The sequence below is a fragment of the Cnephaeus nilssonii genome (assembly GCF_951640355.1).
Source record: "Cnephaeus nilssonii genome assembly, chromosome: 11".
NCBI classification, from domain to species: Eukaryota; Metazoa; Chordata; class Mammalia; order Chiroptera; family Vespertilionidae; genus Cnephaeus; species Cnephaeus nilssonii.
Genome location: NC_137082.1, coordinates 1,453,758 through 1,478,354, shown reverse-complemented (window position 1 = coordinate 1,478,354; position 24,597 = coordinate 1,453,758). Strand labels below are relative to the sequence as shown.

Here is a 24,597-nt window from a genome sequence, read left to right as displayed (position 1 = left end):
CAATGGAATAGAATACAGTGGGTCCTGGACCAACGCGGGGTTAGGGATGACGACTCCTGCTCAGTGGAAAATCCCACATAACTACCGTATTTTCCGGCGTATAAGACGACTGGGCGTATGAGATTTTCCTGGGTTAAAAGGTCATCTTATACGCCAGAAAATATGGTAGTCCAATATATCTAATCCATTATATCTAATCCCATCAATATAGTCCAATATACCGTATTTTCCGGCGTATAAAACGACTTTTTAACCCAGGAAAATCTTATACGCCCAGTCTTATACGCTGGAAAGTACAGTACGTCAACCTCAGCATACGAGACCTTCCAACTGCAGCTTTGACCTTGAACATGGGTTGGACTGCGCAGGTCTTTGGAAGACCCCGTGCAGCTCAAACCGTGTTGTTCCTGGTCAACGATCGGGCATCTACAGCAAGCTGGAGGGACGCGGGGCTCCTGGGACTCAGGCGCTGGGCTGTCTCACGACCAAACGAATCGGACCGCCTATGGGTGACAAAACTTTAGAAGAAAGTATAGGACAGTTTATTTTTGACCTTGGGATTGAGACAAATTTATTGGACAAAAACAAAGATGGGGGAAGTGGGTAAGTTCACAAAAATTTGGTGTGTTCAGTTACATGAACATTAAGAACCTGTGAGCGTGCGGCTGTGTGCGTGCAGCCCATGCCACCCACGGACTGCTCAGAGCACTTGGCTCAGCAGCCTGTGGGGGGTGGGTCCATGGCGAGTCTTCCCTGGCGCTCTGTGCATCTCAGCGGCATGCCATGCTGCCTAGGAGCAGGTGACAGAGGCTAGGCAGGGTATCATCGTGGAGGTACAGTGCAGGAGTGGGCAGCAGCTGGCATCCTTGACACATCGAGCCTGCCAGGGACCCTGGAGTTCAACAGGTAGTCCCATACCCTGCGTCTATTCCTCCCGAACTGTGTGTGGTGAAGGACCGGGTTTTTATATTTAATTTCCAATGTCACAGACTGCTGGTACTTGTGCAAATTTCCGTGAAAATGACTAACTAGAAAAGTAAATCATAAAACATAAAGTACAAGCCCAGATTCTTTCTTCTCTTTTACTTTTCAATAAACATTGAAGAAAATGGACTTTTTTATGTACAGTCTGAGGTTTGTGTAACCATCACCCTTCTGAGGACCTAGCCGTCCCCTGCCCTGGCGCTGAGTGGCCTCTCGCCGCTCGGTGTTCTAAGAGTCACCAGCTGGAATGGGGACGGCAGTGTCCCTTGTCGCCCTGTTCACAAGGACACGTGTTTCTGGGCTTGGCGATGACACCCATTCTCCAACAGGTTCTTCCGTGTGAGCACCATTTCCGTTTCTCTTGGGTAAATGCTTAGGAGTGGGATTTATGGGTCATGTGATGAGTCTGGTTTTTACTTTATAAGGAACTTCCAGAGTGGCCGGCCCATTCCGCGTCCCCCAGCTGTGTGAAGTCTGGGTACAGTTCACCCTCACCAGCTCTTGGTCTCGCCAGTCTTTTTTAAGCTGTCTAGCTAGTAGGTGTGGTTGCAGTAGGTGTGTGGTGGTATCTCATTGTAGTTTTCATTGGGATTTCCTAAGGAAGGAAGATGTGAGTACCTTTTGTGCTTGTTTGCTGTTGTATGACAGTTTGTTCACTCTTGCTGACAACTTCTGCATCCCCCCTCCTGAGCCAGCCTCACCCTGGGGCTTCCGTGCCTGGCACTGCCCTCAGGAAACTCACCCCCGGCACTGCTCAGGGATGTGCAGCCAGCACTGTTCGCAGCACCTTCCTGACAGAGTGGATTGATGAATTGTGGTCACTTCACAGCATGCCATTTGTCCAGTACCGGAAATGAGTGAGCTACAGCTACATCCAGCACGTGCAGAGTGAAGCAGCTCACAGAAGGCTACCCACAGTGGTAGACCATTTTTTAAGCTCAGAAAATTAAACTAAATAGTTGAGGGAGAAACATACCAGAACAGATTTTAAAGCAAGGGCGCTGATCAGGTGGTGTGAACAGGGACAGTGACGGTGCAGCAAGTGTCAAGGCTTCGCTGCTTTCCTAGTGTTTAGATCGAGGGGCGGGGCCCGGTGCTCACTGTGCTCCTGTGCGTCATGGCCTACATGCTCCATTTAGTCCTGTGTAAAATTATATAATGAAGTACTTGGAACAGAAATGGACTTCCTTTTAAGATATTTTCAAATCTGTTTTTTCCAAAATTGGTATATGGTTTTCCCCCAGCAGTAGGTTGAATTCAACAGCAACTTTATAAACCATTGCTCTGTGCTGAGGTGACCTGCAAACACGAGTCAGGATGCACGGCGCAGGCGCTCCCGCGGCGCCGTTGGTCAGCGCGCAGTGCTCACACAGAACGCACTGTCTTCGCTGGCGCTCTGTGCGTCTCGGGGGCATGCCTACAGGACAGGGGTGTTGTCTGTTCTGCTTATTTTGTTCGCTGGCAGATCCCAGCTTTGAGGACAGTGTGGGGCATGGCAGATGCTTCATAAATGTTGGTTAAACAAACTAATAGCACAGACAATATACTCACGGCCCAGGATGCTCCACTAAGGCAGCGGGCTCTGCTGGTGTGCGTGGGGCAGGCTGACAGGAAGGGTTGCCCAGGGCGGCGTGCTCTGCCGAGGTCTGGGTAGGAGGGAGCAGGGAGGTCGGCGGAGCCTTTGCCCAGGAGGGGTTGGTCCCATCACCTACTCAGTCACCTATCAGCCTGGCTGGTGGATACAGAGAGGCTGGTGTTGGGCTGTGATTTGCTGCCGCAGCTGGGGGTGTTGGGGAAGCTCCAGAGCGGGGTGGACGGAAGCAGAGCTGAGCCTTGGACCCTGACAGCGGCGTGGGAGGGCAGACGGGCAGAACCCCTGCGCTCACCAGACGCCTGCTCCTGTGTTGCTGGCTTGTGGCAGGCCTCCTGCTGTTGGAGCGGCTGCACCAGGTCGCACAGACCTGCAGGTGTGCCCTGCGTGCGTTCTTAAAGATGCAGTGTCACTAAGGAAGGTCCAGCCTAACGCGGCTGAACCCTCCTGGAATGAGGATCGGGAAGGAACCTGTGATACGTAGTTCAGGCGGCATGGCTGCTCCCAGATCTTGACTTGGGTCTCAGAAATGCCTTTGAAATTTAATTGAAACAGGTTTAGGTAAAGCAAAGTGGTGAGGTGCTACTTCTAACAACTGGTGGTCCCTGGCCAGTGTGGCTCCGTTGGTTGGAGCATCTTCCTGTATACACAGAGGTTTTGGGTTTGATCCCTGGCTGGGGTGTGTATGGAAAGGCAACCGATTGATGTTTAAAAAGAAATCAATCCTAGCCAGTTTTGCTCAGCGGATAGAGCGTCGGCCTCCGGACCAAAAGGTCCCGGGTTCAGTTTCAGTCAAGGGCATGTACCTTGGTTGCAGGCTCCTCTGCCCAGGCCCTGGTGGGGCAGGGTAGGGGTGGAGGGGAGAGATTGTGCAGGAGGCAACCAATCAATGTATTTTTCTCACATCAGTGTTTCTCTCTGTCTTTCCCTCTCTCTTCTACTCTCCCTAAAAATCAATGGAAAAAATATCCTCCGGTGAGGATTAACAATAACAGCAAAAAAATCAATAAACATATTCTCGAGTGAGGATTTTTAAGAAAAGAAGACAATAACTTTTCAAGGCTTGAATGTAATGATTAAAAATAAACAAAACTCATAGTCCTAACTGGTTTGGCTCAATGGATAGAGTGTCGGCCTGTGGACTGAAGTGTCACGGGTTCGATTCTGGTCAAGGGCACGTGCCCGGGTTGCGGGCTCAATCCCTAGTGGGGGGCATGCAGGAGGCAGCCGATCAATGATTCTCTCTTCTCATTGATGTTTCTCTTGCTCCCGCTCCCTTCCTCTCTGAAATTAATAAAAATATATTTAAAAAAAAACCAAACTCACAAAAAGGCCCTGGACAAGTAGCTCAGTTGGTTAGAGGGTCATCGCAATACGCCAAGGTTTTGGATTTAATCCCTAGTCGGGGCACATACAAGAATCAACCAATGAATGCATAAATAAATGGAACAGCAACAAAAAGTGGAACAAAAAGTCAATGTTTCTCTCTCTTCCTCTCTCTCTCAAATCAATAAATAAAAATTTAAGCCCAGCCGGTGTGGGTCAGTGGTTGAGCGTCAACCTATGAACCAGAAGGTCACATTTTGATTCCTGATCAGGATATATGCCTGAATTGTGGGCTCAACCCCCAGTGTGGGGTGTGCAGGAGGCAGCTGATCAATGATTGATGTTTCTCTCATCATTAATGTTTCTATCTCTCCTTCTCCCTTCCTCTCTGAAATCAGTAAAATATATTTTTAAAAATAAATGAAAATATAAAACAAAAAACCTCACAGAACTTGTTTTCTCCTCCACTGTTGTCTCCCTTTTGCCATCACCTTCCCTCAGAATAAAACAAGATCTCCATTTGTGGGTTAAATCTGTCTTGTGGTTCAAGACTGTGTTCCAGTTGAACAGGAAACTTAAACGTACACATTGCCTGATAGTGGCTCATCCATAACAAGATGCCAACTTTTGAAATGTGTGTGACACAGTGTAGAAATTTAATTTAGCCATTTCTGTGCTTGGACAGCATTTATTTCCTCTTCTGATTCAAAATATAAAACACCAGTTTGAATGCTGTTTGTAGCAGCTGCTTTGTGGTTACCGACGCCACAGGAGCAAGTGGGTGTAGCTCTGCCCCGTGAAGGTGTGCAGAGACTGGAGAATTTATGCTCCTTTTTATTTTCTGGTATCTAACTGGCTTTGCGAACAAATACCCTACTACAACAGTTGTTCCCCTTTTTTTTAGTCCTCACTGCAGGGCATGCTTTTATTGCTTTTGGAGAGAGAGGAAGGGGGAGAGAGAGAAACATTGATGTGAGAGTGAAACATGGAGTGGTTGTCTCCCACAGGCACCCCAACTGGGGATTGAAACCAAAACCTGAGTGTGTGCCCTGAAAGGGAATTGAACCCAAGACCTTTCAGTGCACAGGACGATGCTCAACCAGCTGAGTCACGGGCCAGGACAGCTGCCCCCTTTTTCTGATGTAGGTAAAATTGGCATACCTCAAAGTGCACAGATACTAACTAAATTTCATTGAGTTTTGGTGTATGCTGTGCTTGTGAAATTAAGTTACAGAATGTTTCTCTCGCCCTAGAACAGTGACGGGCAACCTTTTGAGCTTGGTGTGTCAAACTTCGCCAAAAAACTGAGCATAACTCGGGTAGTGTGTCACTTTGAGGAAAAAACATTATTTCGCGATATTTATAGTTTAAATAACATAAATGTATAATTGTTATATATAATTGTATTTAATAAACCAAAAACTAAATATTTAACTTACCTGCTTAGTGACTTCTTTGTTCATCCATCAGGCGGTTTCTTTTGTTGGTCTAGATATTATTTAGCTTGTGTGGGGTGCCGTGAACTAAGATAAGTGAGGGGGAGGGGGAATTCTTTAACTAACCTGCCTATTAGTGACTTTTTTGTTGCTGAATTTCATTGGCTAAATCTTCAATTGAAGGTTGGTATTTTGTACACTTCAGGCCCAAGCAAGCGCTACTAACTTCATCTGTCAATCTGTTTCTTTTGTTGGTTTTGATATTATTTAACGCCGAGAATAAGGCCTCACAAAAGTGTGTAGAGGGAAAAATTGTGAGTAAAGCCATTGCTATATTTTTCAGGGTGCTAAAAGTGTCTGGTAGTCCGTTCCAGGCACTCCAAATTTCCTGTTCGTAGTGGCTCTCCTCTTGATTCTCCAAGCGGCACCTTTCCAGATTCTCAAGCTTTGACCTCAAGTCGACAAACACCTGAGCCCAGATACTGTCTTGAAATTCTGCAAGTTGCATCTCCAAATCATCAATTTGCATCCATTGGAAACCATTTAATTCCAAACTACTGTAGACTACTACATCAGGATACTTAATTATTTTCACGGTCTGTTCTAGACTTCTAAATTGACTAAATCTATCACTAAACTGGTCAAGTAATGAGTCTAAAACATGCTGGTACTTCATATGCAAGAGTTCCATTTCATTTTGTACAGCTGCACTGGCCTTCTCAAAATACTTTGTTACTTGAGGAAAATACTTAAAAGTTTTAGTTTCTACATCTCGCTTGAAAATTTTAACTTTACTTTCAAAAGCTTTTATGTATCCAAACATAACGTCAATACTTTTGCCAAAACCTTGTAACTTTAAGTTCAGTTCATTAATATGAACAGAGAGATCTGTAAAAAACATCAGGGTGTTGACCCACTTATCATCATTAAGCTGAGGAAAGTTTCCCAGATGCTTATCGTCAAGAAATACCTTAATTTCTTCAAAGCACTCCACAAAGTGCTCAAGAACTTTGCCTCGGCTCAGCCATCTTACATTATTGTACATCAGCAGTCCACTGGAGGTGGAATCAACCTCCAGTAAAAGTGCCGAAAATTCTCGCTTGTGAAGGGGGCGAGCAGCTGTTAAATTAACTATTTTTGTAACAACTGACATTAAGTCGGTGAATCCTGCCTTGGCACATAAAGCCTCCTGATGGATAATACAATGAAAAGGCACAATCGATGTCCAATAGCTTCTGTAAACAATTTGACAAATCCGACTTTTTCCCCCACCATATTTGGTGCCCATCTGTCGTCACTGACACAACTTTAGAGATATCAATGCTTAGGTCACGAAATGTTTGTATAACAACCTTACATATTTCACTTCCTGATTTACTTGTTGACACTGATACTAACTTTATCAACTCTTCTCTCATTGTGAGACCATCAGAATATTGACCAATAATGGCCAACTGAGCATGTGATGTGACATCAGTAGTTTCATCAAGAGAGATCGAAAAATATTTACACTTCCTTATGTCTCTCTTTAGATTGGCTCTTATAAAGGTGTAGCTGCCTGGAAATGTATTCCTTCCTTTCATCCTCACTTTTTTCCAAGAGCTGGGAATGATTAGTTTCAAAATGTCTATTTATATTCCACATTCTGCTTACTACCGTTTCAGTACATAGAACGTGAAATGATCTGCCATTTTTTTCTATAAAGCCATACATCTCGGTCCATGTCTCTTGAAAGGGTCAGCCACTGCTACTACCACTTCCTTTACTTAACCTTAGTTTTTTATTTTTTGGGTTCTCCATCAGGGGGGCAGTGACAGAAGATAGAATTATAGATAGGTTATTAGGCCTGCAGGCAATTAGGGGTTAACTAGCCTAACTAACCACAAAATGGTGCATATAACTGTCTTTTAGGAAAGGGCAGGGTTAATAAGCAGAAATAGGGGTTAATAAGGATGCACAACAGTAATAGTCGTGAAATGGAGTCTGCACTATGGAGCAAGATTGTGTTCCTTATGTGAATTAAAATGGCTGCCGCAATTTCTAATGGCGGGAAACGGCACCCATAGCACGCCACAAACCCTCGCCTCTCCCGGCCTCCCCCTCACTTATCTCAGTAATGATGGATTAGAAATCCATGACACCCCAGAACAGTAGATAATGGTTGCTGTGGTTAACTGTTATTTGGTTACTGGTAATGGCAGGGCCCCCAGAGATGCGTCCCCCGCTGCGTTCCGCTGCTCCCTGCTCTGCTGGCGGAAGTGAGGGCCAAGATCCCGGCTTAACCGGAAGTCCCAGAACTAGACGCTCTGTGCCGGACTTCTGTTGTTTTGGCCTACAGACCTCCGGCACAGAGTGTCTGATAGGGGAGGATGAAACATTTGCGACTAGAGTTTAACTCCAAGACTCTAGTCGCAAATGTTTCATTCTCAGGAGCAGCAAATGTTTAATCTTTGGCATGCGGCCGCTGAGGCGGCCGCATGTCATCAGAAATGGCTACGCGTGTCAGCGCTGACACGCGTGTCATAGGTTCGCCATCACTGCCCTAGAAGGTTCTCTTCATGGTTTGGTCCACAGTGTGTGTGTGGGATTGCTCTACTCCACTGCTGTGTTGCTGTGTTATTTTTATTAGAGAGGAGGGTCCTGCGCAGAACAGACCCGGTTCTCCACTCCCTGCTGCCACACACTCAGTGACCTCACAGCTGCTGTGACTGACGCTTCCTGGAAGGGACCCTTCTCAGTGCTGCCTCCAGTGGCAGACACCGAGGCACGTGAGGGGAGGTCCTATCTGCTCATTTTCTTAGTGACAACTTTATCATTTTATGAAAACGATACATGGGTTTATTAAAAATTCAAACAATACAGAAAAGCATGGCAATGCACGTGATTTAAAAAACCAGGCAGTGGTGTAGGGTTAGATAAAGAAATGCTGTTCAGCAAAAGATGTCTTTCAGCTTCTGGTCCCTGGTCCTTCCCAGAAACAACCCAATTACCGATACTCACCTTCCAAAGGTATTCACGCAGCATTTTACTTTTACTTATTTAAATGCTAGAGGCCGGCTCATGGAATTCGTGCACCAGTAGGGTCCCTAGGCCTGGCCAGCGATCAGGACCAATCAGGGCCTTCCAGCTGCTGGCCGGGGCCTTCCTTCCCCAGCTGTCTTCCTTCTGCACCGCCCCCTGGTGGTCAGCGCACGTCATAGCAAGCGATCGAACTCCGATCAAACTTCCGAAGGGACGCTTTGCATATTAGCCTTTTATATATCCTCCTATTTATCTATCTATAAATAAAACCCTAATATGCATATAGACCGAACAGTGAAACAATCGGTTGCTATGATGTACGCTGGCGGGTGTCGGCAGCAGGAGGCAGAGCACAGAACATGGCCGGCATCGGCCATGGCAGGATGGTGGAGCAGATGAGTGGGGGCACCAGACCAAGACAGGGCACCGTCGCTGTCATCGGGGCAAGCTTCTGGCGGTTACTGAAAATTCTTTGCTCCCACATGCCATGATCCCGCCCAGCGCTCGCACCCACTAATGGCGCCAGAGCCACCGCTCGCATCCGCTGCTGGTGCCTGGCGCCAGCCCCAATCACTCAGCGCCATCAGCGGGTGCGAGCAGCAGCTGCCGGCCCTGGTCGTCCCTCAGGGCTTCTCCACCTCCCCCTGCTCCTGAGGGACAATTGGGCCCAGCAGCCGCCTCTCGCTCCTGCTGCTGGCGACAGCCCCGCTCCCACCTGCTGCCGGCGCCGGTCCCGATCGCTCAGGCCATCAGCAGCTGCCAGCCTGATCGCCCCTGAGGGCTTCTCCACCTCCCCCTGCTCCTGAGGGGCAATCAGGGTAGCAGCTGCTGCTTGCACCCGCTGCTGGTGCTGGCCCCAATTACTCTGTGCTGTCAGTGGGTGCGAGCAGGGCCCGCGCTGTCAGCGTGTGGGAGCAGTGGCGGCGGGAGTGGGGCTGCTGATGAGAGGGGACTGGCGCTACGGTGGGAGGGGCTGGGCAGGGGCATGGTGGATGGGCCGAGACCTGCCCCTGTGCCCGCCGCAGCCTTGCGGCCAACAGTTCCTTTCAAGGTGCACGAATTCGTGCATTGGGCCCCTAGTGTAATAAAAGCGTAATATGCAAATTGACCGAACAGCAGAACAACCGGTCGCTATGACGCACACTGACCACCAGGGGGCAAATGCTCAATGTAGGAGCTGCCCTCTGATGGTCAGTGCGCTTCCACAGGGGGAGTGCCTCTTAGCCAGAAGCCAGGCTCACAGCTGGCAAGCACTGCAGTGATGGCGGGAGCCTCTCCAGCCTCTGCTGCACGGGACGGTAAGGAGCGAGGGGTCCTGGACTGTGAGAACCCTGGACTGCGAGAGGGATGTCTGACTGCTGGCTTAGGCCTGATTCCTGGGGGATTGGACCTAAGCCGGCCGGGCTGAGGGCCCCCCCCCCGCCCCAGTGCACAAATCTTGTGCACCGGGCCTCTAGTATAGGTAGATATTTTTATTGATTTCAGAGAGGAAGGAAGAGAGAGAGAAACATCAATGATGAGAAAGATTCACTAATCAGCTGGTTCCTGCACACCCCACACTGGGGATTGAGCCTGCAACCTGGGCGTGTGCCCTGACCGAGAATCAAACTGTGACCTCCTGGTTCATAGGTCAACACTCAACCACTGAGCCACTCTGGCCGGGCAGTGCAGCATTTTAAATAAAAGCATTAGTTTGGATGTGGCAGTATTAATTATTGATGTTTTTCCATGGGTGGGGTCTAGAGGTCAAGTATTTAGCAGGCACTGAGTAACTGAGAATAAAAAATACTTTGTCTTGCCCTGCCGGCATGGCTCAGTGGTTGAGCGACAACCTATGAACCAGGAAGTCACGGTTCGATTCCCAGTCAGGGCACAGGCCCAGGTTGCAGGCTCGATCCCCAGTGTGGGGCGTGCAGGAGGCAGCCCATCAATGCTTCTCTCTCATCACTGATGTTTCTGTCTCTCCCTCTCCCTTCCTCTCTGAAATCAATAAAAATATATTTTAAAAAATACTTTGTCGCATCTGTATTCTCCAGAACAGTTCTGGGACCAGTGCCATAGGAGTTGTAGTTAGACTTGCGGGCTGTGTTTCTGTGGGTTAAAGAGGCACAGTACTTCGTGGTGGAGAGTTGGCCAGAATATGCCAGGTAAACATCAGCCCAGATCCCTGCTTTGTATGAGGGTCCCTGGCTCTGTGCCAGCCCAGCTGTGAGGTGGGTGCGTGTCCTTGTTTCTGTCCGCAGTGACTAAGACAGACACCCAGAGCCCTGTACCAACTTGCCCACAACTGGGCTTGGAATCCTCGTGTCCTGATTCCAACATACCCTTTTTGGGGGAGGGAGACTTGTTTTATTTTCTGCCCTCAGCAGGGGTCAGGTGGCTTACCCGGTGTCCCTAGGGCGAAAGGTCATGCCCTTCGGTTTAGGTTCAGATAATATTTTCCTTCTCTGTGCTTCTTCGTTCTCCTCAGCGATGATACTGCTGTAGCACCTGCCTCACGAGGTGGCGGGAGCCCTGACCCCTGGACTCAGGGACCACCAGGCTGACGGTCCCCGTGGGCCCTGGAGGAGGTTGAGGTGCCAGCACACCCTGGTGACCATCCTGTGCCCTCCTGCTGTCTGTTGTGAATTCCCTGTCACTTAACATTTGCATGTTGTGTTGTAATGAGGCCTGGGGAGGGGGAGCGTGTAGAGCAGCGCCTGGCCTGCCTGGCCTCTCCTGCGGGCCGCAGCCCCTCCACCCCGTCACGCTGCCTCCACAGAGGGGTGTCCTGTGGGGTGCGGAGCAGCCCTGTCCCCAGACCTGCGTTCCGTTCCTTGGACTTTCCCTGGCCGGCCGGCCGCTTGTAGCTGAGTCTTCCCTCTTCCCCAGGGGAGCTTCCTTGGTGTTGGAAGCCTGCTTGCCAGGTGGCTAGGTGTGGCCTCGGCGGAGGGGCCTCGCTGCACACCTGGTGTTTCCTTTGGGTCTGGTTTGGCTGTTCGCTTCGTCTCTGACTTTTTTGTCAGTTGGCTGTATTCCGTGCCTTTCTTATTCCTGCTGGGCAGGTTTTTTTCAGAGATATTTGAAGCCTCCTCTGTGGGCAACTGAAGCTTCGCTCAGGTATTTCCTGCAAAGGCAGCACGTTGTTTGCTAATCAGCAGCAGGGAAGGTAACATAGCTGCTCACACGTTCAGACTGCCTTTACCTTTGCTGCTGATCACAATATGCTATCTGTCTCTACTTCGGGCTGATTCCCATGGTCTAAACCAGTGGTTCTCAACCTTCCTAATGCCGCGACCCTTTAATACAGTTCCTCATGTTGTGGTGACCCCCAACCATAAAATTATTTTTGTTGCTACTTCAAAGCTGTAATTTTGCTACTGTTATGAATAGTAATGTAAATATCTGTGTTTTCCGATGGTCTTAGGTTGAGAACCGCTAGCAGGGTCGCCTAAGACCATCAGAAAACACAGATATTTACATTACAATTCATATCAGTAGCAAAATTACAGTTATGAAGTAGCAACGAAAATAATTTTATGGTTGGGGGTCACCACAGCATGAGGAACTGTATTAAAGGGTCGCGGCATTAGGAAGGTTGAGAACCACTGGTCTAAACCAACCAGGTCACCTGGAACTGGTCTGGTAATTCACTGTTAATTGTCATTTTAATTGAGATAATTGTAGATTCACACACATGTAGTTTCCCAGAGTGGTAACATTTTGCAAAACTAGTTTAATATCACAACCAGGGTTCTGACTGCCAGTGTCACCCAGATTCTCCACTTTCACTGTGACTGTGTGCGTGTGTGTTGCTGCTGTCGTTTCTCAGTGTGGTGTGCATGTCCGCCTCTAGGGTCAAGATACTGAACAAACCAACGCCACGGGGCCCTGCTGCTGCCCTGGCACACCTCCCTCCCATTCACACATTGTCTGTGCACCTGCAGTTCTGTGATTGCTGAGTAAGGGGTCCATTCAGTTGGAGGAATCGGACTGATTCCACTGTGACCTTTTGTGCATAGGTTTTTGGGAGTGTGTTCTCTTCTCTTGGATAAACTGCCAGGGAGTGGCATGCTGGGTCCTGAGCCCTCGGTAACTGTCCGTCTGCCATGCCCAGGCAGCCATCCGTCTGCGCTCTGGATGGCTCTGCGTGTGCAGGAGCTTCCTGGGCAGCACTCTCAGTCTCTCAGGTCCCACTCAGGACGTATCCCTCTGTTTGGATAGACCCCTCTTTTCTTTGGTGGGAAGAAAACAAAATGTATTGGGGGAGACAAAGTTGGGGGGTATATGGCCTTTCTGCTGCAAGGCAGCAGGAAGGGGCCCAGAGTGAGTTACCCTAGACCCCTTTTTGTCCATCCACTCACTCACTGATGGACATGTGGGTTGTTTCCAGAGTGTGGCTGTTGTGAACCTTCGTGTGTAAGTCTGTGCGGGCGTAGGTGAGAGCCACACCCGCAGTGGAGTTGCTGGGCCTGTGATGAGTGTGGGTGAAGCGCTGCAGACTGTCCTGAAGGGGGCGCAGCCCGTGGGAGCGCTCCAGTGCTTCACACCCCATCCTCACCTTGACACATGCTCTCCTAGTGCACATGCAATAGCGTCTCGTTTCTCAGTGACCAATATATTTTCGTGGATAATTGAACATGGGGCATGCTGTGATTTTTTTGAAATATATATTTTATTGATTTTTTACAGAGAGGAAGGGAGAGGGACAGAGAGCCAGAACATCGATGAGAGAGAAACATCGACCAGCTGCCTCCTGCACACCCCCACCGGGGATGTGCCCGCAACCAATGCACATGCCCCCGACCGGAATCGAACCTGGGACCCCCCAGCCCGCAGACCGACACTCTATCCACTGAGCCAAACCGGTTCTGGCTGTGATTTTTTAAAAGGTGTATGATCTGGCCCGGCTGGCATGGCTCTGTGGTTGATTGTCGACCCATGAACCAGGAGGTCACAGTTCGATTCCCAGTCAGGGCACATGCCCAGGTTGCAGGCTCTGTCTCCAGTAGGGGGCGTGCGGGAGGCAGCCAATCAATGGTCTCTCTCATCATTGATATTTCTGTCTATCTCCCTCTCCCTTCCTCTCTGAAATAAAAAATATATTTTAGGACTTGTGTGCTTGCATATGAGCCTAACCAGTGATCACGGACAACAGGGGGAGGGGGGCTTGCGTGTGGGGGGGTTTGGGAAGGGAACGGGGGGAGGGGGTTGATGACAAATATGTGATACCTTAATCAATAAAGTAATTAAAAATAAATATATATTTTAAAAAAGTAAGATGTGTATGTTTTGTAGAGGTTGGTGTCGTATAAGAATCAGTTAGCCGTGGTGTTTATAGTGTTCTTCAGGAAAAAATGGCAGCGGAGTAAGTGGATGCTCCACAGACACGCTCCCAGGACCAACCTGGGATAACAGCTGAGATGGTGTCCTTCAGGCCTCAGCGCCTGGGGCGGTTTACCTTTCGCTCTGTCATTGCGGAGAAAGGGGGTCGGCATGAAGGTTCTGTAGCTGTAGGTTACCTGCTTCTCCCTTTCTTTCTCTCTCAGGTGTTCAGAGGGTCTGTCTTTGTGGTTTGTCTCTTCTGGAGTGCATAGTGAGTGGCTCTTGCATTTTTATCCATTTTGACAATCCCTTCATTTTTCTTTTAGCTATACATACTCTCTGCTCTAGGGGTTACAATAAATCCACTTAATTTTGAAAGTCAACTTAGGGTAGTGGTATCACAGCCCTCTGCACATACAATTGAAAACTGCTGTGCTGTGGTTGAGTGCCGTGTCTGTACACTTTATGCTTTTTGAGTTTTCTTTGAATTTTTCTTGTAGACTAGCCTACCATGGCCGACCAGCGACAGCGCTCACTCTCTACCTCTGGGGAATCGCTGTACCATGTTCTCGGGCTGGACAAGAACGCAACCTCAGACGACATTAAAAAGTCCTACCGGTAAGAGCCATGCCTCGTGGGTGTGATTGGCACCGACCAAGAACTACCATATATATATTTTTAACTTTTTCTTGGCTGGCTTAGTATTTAACATCTTTGTATGTGTGGTGTGTTCCCTTGTAGCTTAAAATTGGCACATTAATGTTTGTCAGACTGTCTGCCCTGGAGTAGACAGTCGTGCAGCAAGCAGCCCTGACGTGCTGAGCGGGGCTGTTGGCTGTTGAATGACTGACTTGGTTCCAGGCGGTGGTGACAGTCTGCTTGCCTGTTGTAACCTCCAGGCTGAACCTGAACGGAACCCTTAGGTGCGGTGTCATTGGTGAAGCTGTGATGACTAAGCACACAGCAAAGTGCCTGATCAGACCCCTGCCTGTTGCTTTGTGCAGAAGTGTGCAGTTAGCCGCTCGGACACTAGAGGTCAGGGTAGGGTTTGCCTTTGGGCTGTGAAAGTTCGAAATGATGGCAGAGATTTCTTTTGACCCACCCCTTCTTGACTTCTGTGGAGAGGAAAGTGGAATGGTCATGGCAAATGTTCCTTCCACTGGCACCTCCATCCAGTGCGTGAACATGAAACATGAGACCAAGCCATGGTTTTGGTCTGCAGGAAACTGGCCCTGAAATATCACCCGGACAAGAACCCTGACAACCCGGAGGCTGCAGACAAGTTCAAGGAGATCAACAACGCGCACACCATCCTCACGGACGCCACGAAGAGGAACATCTACGACAAGTACGGCTCCCTGGGGCTCTACGTGGCCGAGCAGTTTGGGGAGGAGAACGTGAACACCTACTTCGTGCTGTCCAGTTGGTGGGCAAAGGTGAGGACGTGGAGCTGACGGGGCGGCAGGGTGCCGGGCTCACTGGTCCCTGCATGATCGTGTGCTCTGCACTCCTGACCGTGGTGCTTGGTGGGTGGCTGTGCCCCGCTCCTCCCGTGTGAGTGTGGGCAGTTGTGTGCCTGTCGGCTGGACGTTTCGCAGCACCCTCCTTTCCTCATTCAAAGCCCTGTCAGGTGTGAGGACTCAGCCCACATGCCCGCTGCCAGGGCTGCTCGCAGTCCCTCTGTAAACGGCTTTTCTTTGCCGCCTGGATGCTCTGTCTCTCCTGACTCCCATGCTGGTCCTTTCTTACACTCCTCGATCTGGAGGAGAATAGGAGCACCCGCCTTCTGTCTGTCTGTCGCTCTCATAGGGTGACAGCAGGTGTGTCGGGGTGCCCTGTTGGGGAGTCCCCAGGCTGAGCCATCTCAGCCAGCACCCACCCCCACCCCCCAGGCCCTGTTTGTCTTCTGCGGGCTCCTCACCTGCTGCTACTGCTGCTGCTGCCTGTGCTGCTGCTTCAACTGCTGCTGCGGGAAGTGCAAGCCCAAGGCGCCCGAGGGCGAGGAGACCGAGTTCTACGTGTCCCCCGAGGACCTGGAGGCGCAGCTGCAGTCGGACGAGCGGGGTGAGTGCCGCCCAGGGCCTGGCCTGCGTGCGTGGGGTGGTGCCAGAATGGGCCCTCAACCGTGTTCACCTGTCTTGTCAAACAGGAGGGCACTGACATGGGGCCAGGATGTGTGTGGCAGCTGGGCCCGTTGAGGTTGAACGTGGACTCGGAGGTAAAGCAGACGCAGGGGCTGTCCCTGCCCGCCAGCTGCGCTAGCTGTAGTCCTGGGGACCAAGCAGGCGGGGGGTGCCTCGGCCAGCGGCGGCCCAGGCGACGAGGTGGTCAGCTGGGGGAGGTCAGTACACAGCCTCTCCCTCCCAGTGCTCGTCCTGCCACCTCTGGCCCCAGCAGAGCGACGGAGCGTTGTCACAGGAGGACGTGTTGGCAGGGCACGTGGTGCACTCGGAAGGCCGCCATCCTCATGCGATGAACATGCATGTGATTGCTTTTCAGAGGCCACAGACACGCCGATTGTCATACAGCCAGCGTCCGCCACAGAGACCACCCAGCTCACGGCCGAGTCCCACCCCAGCTACCATACCGACGGGTTCAATTAAGTTCAGGAGAAGCTGTGACGTGCGGATCAATCAGCACCGGCCACTTCGACCTTAGCATCATGAACTGTAGTCACAGAGGCGGGAGGGAGCCGCTCTGGCCCGGGAAGGGCCCTCTGCCTCTGTGCCCACCCACCCGCCAACCCCAACACGTGAAGTGCGTAGCATGCAGTATTTAAAGCAGTTTAGCTACGGTCGCCGTCTTCTGTTTTTCCTTTCTAATAGCATGTGTGGGGTCTGTTCCATGTCTGTCTGTGTTGTGGACGTGCTGCAGCGAGACCGCATTGAGCAGTGGCGGCACCGCCTGGGCTGTCAGGTCGCTGCCATGAGCTGGCCACGTGGTGTGGTGTCGCCAGCAGGTGGGAGGGGCCGCCCGCTCCGTGCTCCTGTGCCGGGAGGTGCTGCCTGCAGGGCTGTGGGTCTGGTCCAGGGGGGCCTCTGCACCGTCACGTCCCCGGACAGTTCGTGCAGCTGCTGCTCACCTGGTGTGCGTGGCCTTGTGGCGGCACTTTTCCGGGGAGTGTGTTGTGGGGACTGTGGGAGCTCCTGACCGGAGACCTCCTCTCAGCCTGGATCTAGCCTGAGTCCCCTGTGCCACGAGCTGGGTCGATGGCCACAACCGGCGTCTCCCCTCTCCTTTCTCCGCGTCAGCCTCCACGTCCCTCCAGGCCCTGTGGCCTCTTGGTAACCATTTTGGATGTCGAAGCACCACAGTGGTAGCTGCGGCCCAGATCGCCAGTCAGGCTGAGTCCAGGCTGCAGGTGGCGCCTGGCTGCCCAGCCTCCTCTCTGCTTCCCGAGCCCCTGCCCCCCTCTTCCTGCAGCTGCTCCTCAGCCAGAGCCAGAGCCCTCAGGGTCCTGGGGAGGTCGCGGGGTCAGAGGCACACTCGGCGTGGGAGAGGTGGCCCCGGGGGCCTGGTGCCCTTGGCTTGTTAGCCAGCAGCCAGACCAGGGTCTCACTGCTGCTGCGGGCAGAGCCTTTTGTGAACTGCTGCACGTCCGTCCTTCTTTCCGGCCCAGGCCTGGTGGGTGGTGCCCCTGCTTTGGAGACTGAGGAGATGTGGGCTACGATGTACCAAATAGCAGATTCCCTGCTGGCCCGACACCAGCTTCTGGAGGCTCACGGGGCCCCCGTGGGCCTGGTGCCTGCAGAATGAATGTGCTCGCTGCTCCTGTGTCGCTGCGTCCCCAGGAGAGTGAAGGACAGACCGGGGAGCGCTGGGTGACATGGTTCCCTGGCTCAGACAAACCAGACATGTTCCTGAGCCACTGTCCTCCCCTGTGGCCCTTGCTGCCCGCCAGGCTGTGCTAGCCAGAGCTGGGGGGGGGGCCACTGGCAGAACCCTCAGTCCTAGGCCCCTCCCGGCTGGCTCTCCTGCAGGCCAGCCGAGGACCTGGGCAGCTGCTTGGTCCCATTTTGGTTTTTTGCTCATTGTAGTTAGTGATCATGAAGATGTCCAAGGAGAGGGTATCTCTGCACTGTGATGTTGAATTAGAACTAATTTGCTAAAACCAGGCCTCTCCTACAAGGACAAGAAACTCATTGTTTGACCCACTGGGGAACGAGGGAGGAGGTGAGACCAGGCCATCCCTGTGCCCACCCCGGTTCCGAAGCCCAGGATTCAGCCTGAGCTGCTGGCCGCGGTCCACCCGGAGTGCTTCTGGAAGTGATTTAGGAAATGAGTTGCTGTTCCCAGGAATGACCAAGAACCCAGTTAAAACCGCCACCCAGCCGGGCCCTCCCTGTGTGTCGTTGAGTCCCCGCCAGGTGCCGCCGGGGGCAGCGTTGTTGCTCTTCGGGCAGGGTGGCTTGGGAAAGACGGCGGGCCTCATCTGTCAGACTAGGTCAGTGGTGACGGCGCCGAGGACCGCGGGCGGCGCTGAGGCAGGGCCCTTCCCGAGTGTGACTGGTCGCTCTCAAGGCGAAGGTCCGGTGCGTTCCCTCTGCTTGCCGGGCCTGTGTTTGGTGAGCAGAGTTCTTAGCCTGGAGAGGCACTGGTTCTGCCGAGTGGGGGCCGCACTGGGCCTTCCAGAGCTGGGCAGGGCTGGCCAGTGCGGGTGCCAGGCGGCAGGCGGTGTGTGGCCCAGGGGTGTGGGGTCTGTGTAAGAGGAAGCCCCTCCGATTGCCAAGGGGCTGGCCTGACGGCAGCCAGTGCGGTGGGCGCACTCCGTCCCTGCGGGAAGCATGTCTGACGGCAGCTGCTGGTGTGTAGGCTTCTCTCTGCTCAGTGATGTGTCTCGCCTTGTCTTCCTTTTGGCTCTGTTCTCATTTCAAACTGCTTTAGATATTACCCGCGGTGTGTGAGCCTCCCTCGCTGTCCCATCCGTCAGTGCAGCCGCCCCGCTGGGACCTGGTAGAGGAAGAGGTCAGAGTGCTGTGGTTGGAGCGGGCAGTGTCTCCACGCTGTCAGCCGCTGGGCTCCGCCGCCAGGCTCCTGCCAGGACCATCCTCGAGGTTCTAGCGCGGGCCGTCTGTGCCCAAGGAGCCCACACGGTGCTGCCGGCAGTCGGGAGCATGCTGGGCCTCCCCACCACCAGGCTCTCGGGAGGGACGGGGAAAGGGCCTGTCTGTCCCTCCTGGCTCTCATCTCGGCGCACCTCCCAGGGGCGGTGGTGACGGGCGTGCGGCAGGTGGCTGATCTCATTCCTTCCTGTGTTCTTCGCTGTGAGCCCGTGCGACACAGGCCTGACCTGCTTGCTTTGTTACTTTGGCTGTGAACCTTCCGCCTGTGGAATTGGCGAAAGCTACATTTTTACAGTCCTGCCAGGCACGGTCAGCGCCGTCTGTGCTGCAGGTGTGGGCAGTGGTGTATCTCCGTGTGTGTACATATGTGTATATGTATATATCGTGCAGCAGGCCTCACTGCTGCTGTCCAGGGGCAATGCAGCAAGTACAATAAAAGTTGGCTCCAAACAGCCTGTTTCTTGGCGAGCCTGGGCAGGAGGGAGTCCTGAGAGCTCTGCTGCTGGCTGCTCAGGAGACGGCGCTGACGCCACCATGTACCTAGAGTTCGGGCAGGTGGCTGGGCGTGGTGCCTGAGCCCACTGCAGTGTCAGCTTATCCGGGGTAGGTGCCCATCACGATCACGTCCTGTGTGACATCTGGGAGGTGGTAGAAACCCATTCCACTTTGGAACATTTAAAACCAATTTTCTAAGCATCAGATACAATCAGTGACCAACTGCGTTCTAAACAGCCTCTGTTGGGACCACAGATCGGCCCAGGGGTCGCGGAGAGGAGCAGGGCCGTGCTGCCCCCCCAGGAAGAGCGGCCTGGTCCTAGCCACACCTTAGACTTTGTTTCCCTGGAAAATGGACTCGTTTCACACTAAGTGAGGGAGGCAATTTGCACTGAAATGTATTGACGTTGTTTTTAAAACTTAAGTGCGATGCATGGGAAGCATTGTCCGCGCTGGCTTTGTCCTGTGAGCAGAGCCTGGGGTGCCTCAGGCCCTGATCCCACGTGCACACTGAGGGCCAGGCGGGAGGGTTAGGATGTTTCCCCACAGTGACCTCCATCTTGTATGTCTGAATGTTGACCTAGAATAAAGATAACTGTTGTAAAATAAATGTTTTCACTGCAGACCAGGCGTGTCTTATTTAGTTGTCCCTGCAAGAATCCTGTTGGCCAGCCGACCTTGGGGGTCCCTCCTCAGTCCCCTGGGGGTGGGGAAGCCACGCCCACCTGCCTGTTCCAAGGGTGGCTCGGATGTCTCTCCCCTCCGCTTCTAAATGCTGAGACTGGAGTGAAAACGAAGGGAGCTCTGAGAGCCCTGGGCCCCGGGCAGCTGGGACCGGGCTCTGCAGCCCTCTGAGGGCGTGTGCCGGCAGGCCAGGGGCGCCCGCACTGTCGTCCCACCCCCTCCCCCCACCCCGGAGACAGCAGCTCCACTCCCTCACCCAGCTGCATGAGCTGCTGCCAGTGTTTGGAACAGTGGGCGTGGGGGCCCTCTCAGCTGTGCCAGTGCTCTGTGCTGACCCTTGGGCAGCTCCATCCATGCCCACCTTGGGACCTAGCCACTCAGAGGCCTGCCCCACCGGGACATCCCTGTGGCGAAAACTCGGGTCCTCACTCCTGGACACCACCGTCCCCCCTGGGCCATCTGTCTGAGCCGGTGGTGCCCAGTCCTCCTAAGGGTATCTGCTGGGCAGGCCCCATCCTCCCACCACGCTGACGGCGAGAGGAGCGATTTCCTGCACTTCAACCTCCTTGGTGCCTGCTGCCTTGCCCCTGAGGTGAGAGGTGCCCGCGCTGCTTCCATGAGTGTGTCCCCTCTGCACACACGGCGGGAGGCCACTCTGAGCCGGAAGGCCGCGGGCTGTGGGTAGCCGCTGTCTGCGGGGGAGGGGTGGGTCTTCCTCTGTGCCTTTGGCCTTCGCTCAGGGCAAGGCAAAAACCTTCTGAAAACATGAACCAGCATTGGCTCTGGCCCAGTAGCCCAGTCGGTTAGAGCACAGTCCTGATAGAACCAGGTTGTGGGTTTGTTCCCGATCAGGGCCACTCAGAGGCCTGCCCCTGGGCCTGTGCCCTGACGAACTGTGCCCTGACCGGGAGGGAGGTCTGGTTTGTGTGTGCTCACTGCTGCGAAGTGTCCACGCAGTGTCCAGCTGGACTGACCAGAGCCTCGGGGCTGGGCTTTTTTTTTTAAAATACGTTTTATTGATTTTTTACAGAGAGGGAGGGAGAGGGATAGAGAATTAGAAACATCAATGAGAGAGAAATATCGATCAGCTGCCTCCTGCACACCCCACACTGGGGATGTGCCCGCAACCAAGGTGCATGCCCTTGACCGGAATTGAACCTGGGACCTTTCAGTCCGCAGGCCGACGCTCTATCCACTGAGCCAAACCGGTTTCGGCCGGGGCTGGGCTTTTGGATTCGGTGGTTTTAGTTTCTCACCGAAGAGGAGTAGGCCTGCCCCACCCTGCCCCACCCTGGGCTGCGGCCTCCCTGCTTCCTGGTCTGCAGGCCCCTCCCGCCTCCCTGCCAGCCTTAGTGTTCTGAGACGTTTTTCCTTATTGTTTACTCTTCTTTTTTTAAAAAAATATATTTTATTGATTTTTTTACAGAGAGGAAGAGAGAGGGATAGTTAGAAACATCGATGAGAGAGAAACATCGATCAGCTGCCTCTTGCACACCCCCTACTGGGGATGCGCCCGCAACCAAGGTACATGCCCTTGACCGGAATCGAACCCGGGACCCTTGAGTCCGCAGGCCGACGCTCTATCCACTGAGCCAAACCGGTTTTGGCCTCTTCTTTTTTTTAAGTATTTTTTTTATTGATTACAGAGAGGAAGGGAGAGGGAGAGAAAGATAGAAGCATCAATGATGAGAGGGTCATTGATCAGTTGCTTCCTGCATGCCTCCTACTGGGGATCAAGCCTGCAACCCAGGAATGTGCCCTTGACCAGAATCGAACCCGGGACCCTTTAGTCTGCAGGCTGACGCTCTATCCACTGAGCCAAACCAGTTAGGGCTTGTTTACTCTTCCGATTATCCTAATTAGGTAGAACCACGATTATATTCATTATTTTCCCTATGGGATTCTGTGGACCATCATGAAGTAATCCAGCCCTCCGCTCACCCAGCCCTGTCCTGGCCAGGGACACAACCAGGGACCAGGTCGCCTGGAGCGGGAGCTCCGCAGGCAGGTGTTGGCAGGGGGTGTGGTCTACAGGAGGGCGGGGCCTGTCGGAAGCCTCTCCACCCCCTCCCCGCTCCCCCTCCCTGCGGACCTGGCGGAGGGCTGTGTCCAGGTGGACCCACCTGATGGGGCGAGCGCCGGGCTGGAGGGGCTTGACCCAGAGGTGAGCGGTCCCCGGGGGCGCCCTGGGCCCGGACCTCCTGGACTAGTTGCTCCGAAACCACTGGGGTTTGCTGCGTCAGATGTGCCCTCTGACCACTTGAAGGAGTTTATTGCAGAAGCTGGAGGGAATGGCCTGCAAGGAACACGTGGGTTCCCGCGGCGAGGACAAGCAGGGACCTGGGGAACCAGGGGAGGACCCGCAGGACACGTGCCGTCCACGCGCAAAGTGTGACGTTCTCCCCTCGCTGTCGGCTCCGGGACCCCACCAGCCGGCGAGCGAGCAACCGCAGGGCCGGTGCCAGCAGCACCGACCGGAGCGCCCGTCCTGGTGGTGGTGCTGCCTGTCTCGCTGCCCCACGCACCCCACTCCGTCTCAGAGAGGTGGAGCCCCTCAGCCTCTGCTTCAGAGGGATGAACCCTGCTGGGCACCCAGTTTGATGCCGGTTCCAGAACTTAGGAAGTGTCTGAGGCACCGCCCCGGCGCCGGGACAAGGGCCCCTCTCCCTAGGTGCGTTGCTCCCCAGCCCTCTTGGTGGCGGACAGTCACGCCCTCAACGCCCACTGGGACTGGGGTGCATGGAGACCGAGGGAAGGTCAGGGCTCAGCTAGCCCCACATCCAGCCACGTGGCTCCTAGCTGGAAGCCCATTGGTGAGCAGATGTGCCAAGGGACCCGCACCTGGAGTAGCCCCACCTGCCTAGCATTTGCCCCGGTGGGTATGTCACCCCTAAAGTGGCCATTGCTTCCAGCCCAGTTCCTCCTCCAGCCCCAGCACACACCTGGTCCCACAAACCCCATGTGGGAATTGCCCCCTTCTTGCCCTTTTAACCCAAGCACAGCCAAATCCGCCTGCTACCCCTGCCCCACCACCTCCCACCTCTGAATCCTGTGCACCTCCCCCTTCCCTCCCCCCAAACTCTCAGCCTGACCTTGAAGAGTCTGAAAACCCCCGGCCTCCAGCCTAAGGTCTGGCCCAGGGACCAGAGCAGAAGGTCTTCTCCCAGGAGTTAACCCTGATGCCCTTGGGACTGCACCAGGCCTGGGGCCCAGAAATCCAAGTGAGGTGCTTCCTGCCTCCAGGTGTGCCAGCTGAGGCACCATGAGGCCCTGCCAGCCCTCCAGACCCTGTGGGCATGTGCAACATGCCTGACTCAGTGTGACAACCATATGTGCCTGTGGCAGCCACTGCGGGGAAGGGTCAGCACCTCACAGGCTGACGAACCTGAGATTGACCTGGAGACACCATTCTCAGGTTGGTCAGTCCTGGAGGCACTGCCCAGGGGCAGCTGGCAGAGCCCTCAGCAGGCAGGTTTCTCCTCCTGGACCCGCCCCGAGTGCACCAGAAGCTTCTGAACCAGTATAGGAAGTGGCTCCAGTCTGCATCCTGCCCAACTGTCCCTCCCAGGTTCTGTGCGTATGTCCAGGCTGCAGCCCCATCCTCACGCTCTCCTCTCTCCTCCAGGTGAGAGAGGCCCGGATGCTCAGAAAGGCAGCTCGAAGGCCACCTGGCTCCCAGCCCCCAATTGGACTGTCAGAGGGTATCCGGGGTGGGTTCATCCATCCCTGAGGGCACCACCGAGTCTTCTCCTCAAACTGGACTCTACTGATGTGTCCAGTAGCTGTAATAGGTGCTGTTCCCTGGACAGTTTTGGACCTTGGAACCTGGGAGGCTCCCAGGTGCAAGAGGAATTGCCCCTCCTCCCATTGGCTCCCCATTACCCTCCGCCATGACGGTCTGGAAGGTGACCCACTTCCGCCACTCCTGGGGCCTCTGGCAAGAAATGGGCCCAAGAAGTCTCCTAACCTGTGGCCAGGTCTCCCTGAGCTGCTTCTGATGCGGGGACCCAGCTGGAGGAGACAGGTCCCACAGACCCTCCAGAAGAGGGGGGGGGGCTGTCTCCCCTAGGGTGGGGCTGAGGGGGGGGAGCTGCACCCTCTCCTCCCAGCACACACGTGCATGCGTGTCTGTGGGTGGACTGCTGCTGCTGCACGAGCGTGTCTGGTGGTGTCGGCACGTGCACGTGTGCTTGTTTTCTGGGAGCTGGTCAGCCCCCTGCTGGACTCTGGGGGGCCCACCCAGGAATGACCTACCCCTGTCCGGCTATCTCTAACTGTGCACCCCAGTCCTCATCTGGGAAACCTGGCTCGACAGAATGGCATCTTCCCTGCCTCGTGGCCCTGTCGCACCTCCGGAGGGGCTAGCCTGCTGCAGCCCCCAGGCCCCCAGCACACAGCACACGAATGAGGGAGACACGGGAGAGGAAGACTCACCAGGATCGGGAGAAGCCCTCCGGCCGACCTTTGGGCCCCAGGTCGTTCCTCTGTCCCTGGACCCTGGCCACCCCTTCCGCCTTTATCTGCCCACCCTTGGCCTGGCCCCCACCCAGTGACTTCCTGTCTCCGCCCCATGACAAGCTTTTCCATTACATGGCCTTTGTGGGGGGTGGTGAGACTAAAGACACTGGGGGACAGGAAAGAGGCCGAAGCCAGGGCGGAGGGGGCGGGTGAGGGCGCTGGAGCCTGACAGCTC

At 53.8% G+C, this 24,597-nt stretch overlaps 1 protein-coding gene across 2 annotated transcripts in view; it reads left to right on the top strand.

The window, feature by feature from the left end:
• Positions 1–20,360, top strand: part of DNAJC5 (DnaJ heat shock protein family (Hsp40) member C5) — a 32,775-nt gene extending 12,415 nt beyond the window's left edge. The window contains exons 2-6 of one of the 2 annotated variants that reach the window (XR_013814200.1): positions 14,163–14,280; positions 14,885–15,098; positions 15,555–15,726; positions 15,812–15,880; positions 16,162–20,360. Coding sequence is in view for 1 of the 2 variants with exons in the window: in XM_079784307.1 (XP_079640433.1) it covers positions 14,174–14,280; positions 14,885–15,098; positions 15,555–15,726; positions 16,162–16,265 (597 nt within the window). In the remaining variant the exon portion in view is untranslated. The remainder of the gene's footprint in view (positions 1–14,162; positions 14,281–14,884; positions 15,099–15,554; positions 15,727–15,811; positions 15,881–16,161) is intronic. The other variant, XM_079784307.1, reaches the window with a different exon arrangement.
• Positions 20,361–24,597: the final 4,237 nt, after the last annotated feature.